Source organism: Solanum verrucosum, unplaced genomic scaffold, assembly GCF_900185275.1.
Source record: "Solanum verrucosum unplaced genomic scaffold, falcon-dt-bn FXZP01000103.1, whole genome shotgun sequence".
Taxonomy (NCBI): domain Eukaryota; kingdom Viridiplantae; phylum Streptophyta; class Magnoliopsida; order Solanales; family Solanaceae; genus Solanum; species Solanum verrucosum.
Window position 1 is genome coordinate 6,158,356 of NW_026020048.1, and position 2,003 is coordinate 6,160,358.

The 2,003-nt window shown below is 32.7% G+C and overlaps 1 protein-coding gene across 1 annotated transcript; it reads left to right on the forward strand.

The window, feature by feature from the left end:
• LOC125822436 (histone H1) lies at window positions 1–1,004 on the forward strand. Its single transcript, XM_049501831.1, has 2 exons — window positions 1–224; window positions 340–1,004. Exons 1-2 carry the CDS (start codon window positions 48–50, stop codon window positions 784–786), a joined length of 624 nt encoding a protein of 207 aa, XP_049357788.1. The 5' UTR covers window positions 1–47; the 3' UTR covers window positions 787–1,004.
• The last annotated feature ends 999 nt before the right edge of the window (window positions 1,005–2,003 follow it).

The following is a 2,003-nucleotide window of genomic DNA, read 5'->3' on the forward strand; positions in this document are numbered from 1 at the left end:
AGCAAACGGTTATTGAGATATTTTTGAGGATTGTGAGAATTGAGAAGATGATGGCAATCGGAGAAGTTGAGAACCCCGCCGTTGTGCAGCCATCGACAGAGGCTGCCAAGGTTAAGGAGCAGGCTCCGGCGACGAAGAAGCCTGTTAAGGAGAAGAAACCTAGGGTTCCCAAAGAGAAGAAGCCTAAATCTGCCAAGGCTGTTACTCATCCTCCTTATTTTCAGGTATTTTTATCAATTCATCGATCTATATGGCTGTGCTTTTCATTATTATTTTGCCGATATTCATTTAACTTGCAAATTTCAACTTGATTAAGTTTTTGGTATGGAATTCTTGCAGATGATTAAGGAGGCTCTGTTGGCTCTGAACGAGAAAGGTGGATCGAGTCCGTATGCAATTGCTAAATACATGGAAGACAAACACAAGGATGAATTACCAGCAAATTTCAGGAAAATTCTAGGTCTTCAATTGAAGAATTCTGCAGCAAAGGGGAAGCTAATCAAAATCAAGGCTTCATACAAACTATCTGAGGCTGGAAAGAAGGAGACTACAACAAAAACATCTACCAAAAAGCTCCCCAAGGCCGATTCTAAGAAGAAACCTAGAAGCACCAGGGCCACTACAACTGCAGCGAAGAAAACAGAGGTGCCGAAGAAAGCAAAAGCGACGCCAAAACCGAAGAAGGTTGGAGCCAAGAGGACAAGGAAGTCCACTCCGGCGAAGGCAAAGCAGCCAAAGTCTATCAAGTCTCCTGCTGCTAAAAGGGCCAAGAAGATTGCAGTCTAAGTATGGCGGTGGGATAATACAGTGTGTATATAGGAGGAATAATGGTTTGCTTCTTGTAGTTCTGTGAATAGGAAAAATGAAGCTTAGCTTTTACTTTCAATCATCTAGTTCGTAGACCGTAGTGTAGGTTGGATCACAACCCCTTCTTGGGTTTGCTGAAGTTTGGTTAATGAACGCTCTGTGTCTCTGCAAATTAAGGCGTTGTTCTGTTAATAATCTGCAACATGCTTTTTCCCAATTTGCCGAGTTACTTCTCTAATGATCATTAATGGCGTTGTACTATCATTGGTTGATCGATGATAATCAATTGCCTGTATCACAAATTCAAGATTTTGTGAACATTACACGAGCAATTCCATTGAAGAATGATAAAAAAATATATTTATTAATACATTTTTCAAGTTTCATAATTGATTTATAATGTATATAAGTATTTTTTATCGGTGGTAAGAGACGCAAACTCAAAAATAGTTCACCATACGAAAGCCTGTAATTCCTTTTAAGTAATTCATTTTGATCACAAAATTTAGAATCCCAATTTAAAAATATTTAATTTGAATTCAAGGCTTACTTATGATATGTACACAAATTTTGAACTTTAATTTCATATCCCAAAAAGTTGGAAGTTGATCTCAAAATTTTATAAAATGTACAACTTAAATCTCTTAAGTTTATTTATATTGTATAAAAAAAGACTCATAATTTTAAATTTTGCTTAAAAAGTATTTATAATTAAAGTGATTAGATTATTCGTATTATGTAAATAATCTCGGGTTGGAACTGTTGTTGATATTTTGGATTAATAATTTTTTATAAAATTATGTGTATTTAAAATTTTTTAATAGTAATATATTATCACAAATAATTATTGATAAACAAAATATTGAGATGTGTGATAATTAATATAGTGTCTTAAATATTTTGATACCCTGTATCAACTGTAATTTACTTATTTGTTGAGAATGTATAAGCATGGAAGAATTTTTGATAATTTTCATAAATTGTGAAATTTTGGCCATGCAAATCAAAATCAACATTTAAATTACTAATTCAAAGTTACGATTTGAAATATGTCCAAATCGTTTTAATATTTTTAGATTGAGAAATAGTAACTTTTTTTTTATTATTATTAAAACAAAAATAATATATTTTGTATTAGCTAGACGTAGTTTTTTTTTTCCGCGTTTATGAAAACTATAAATATAAATAAAGGTAGT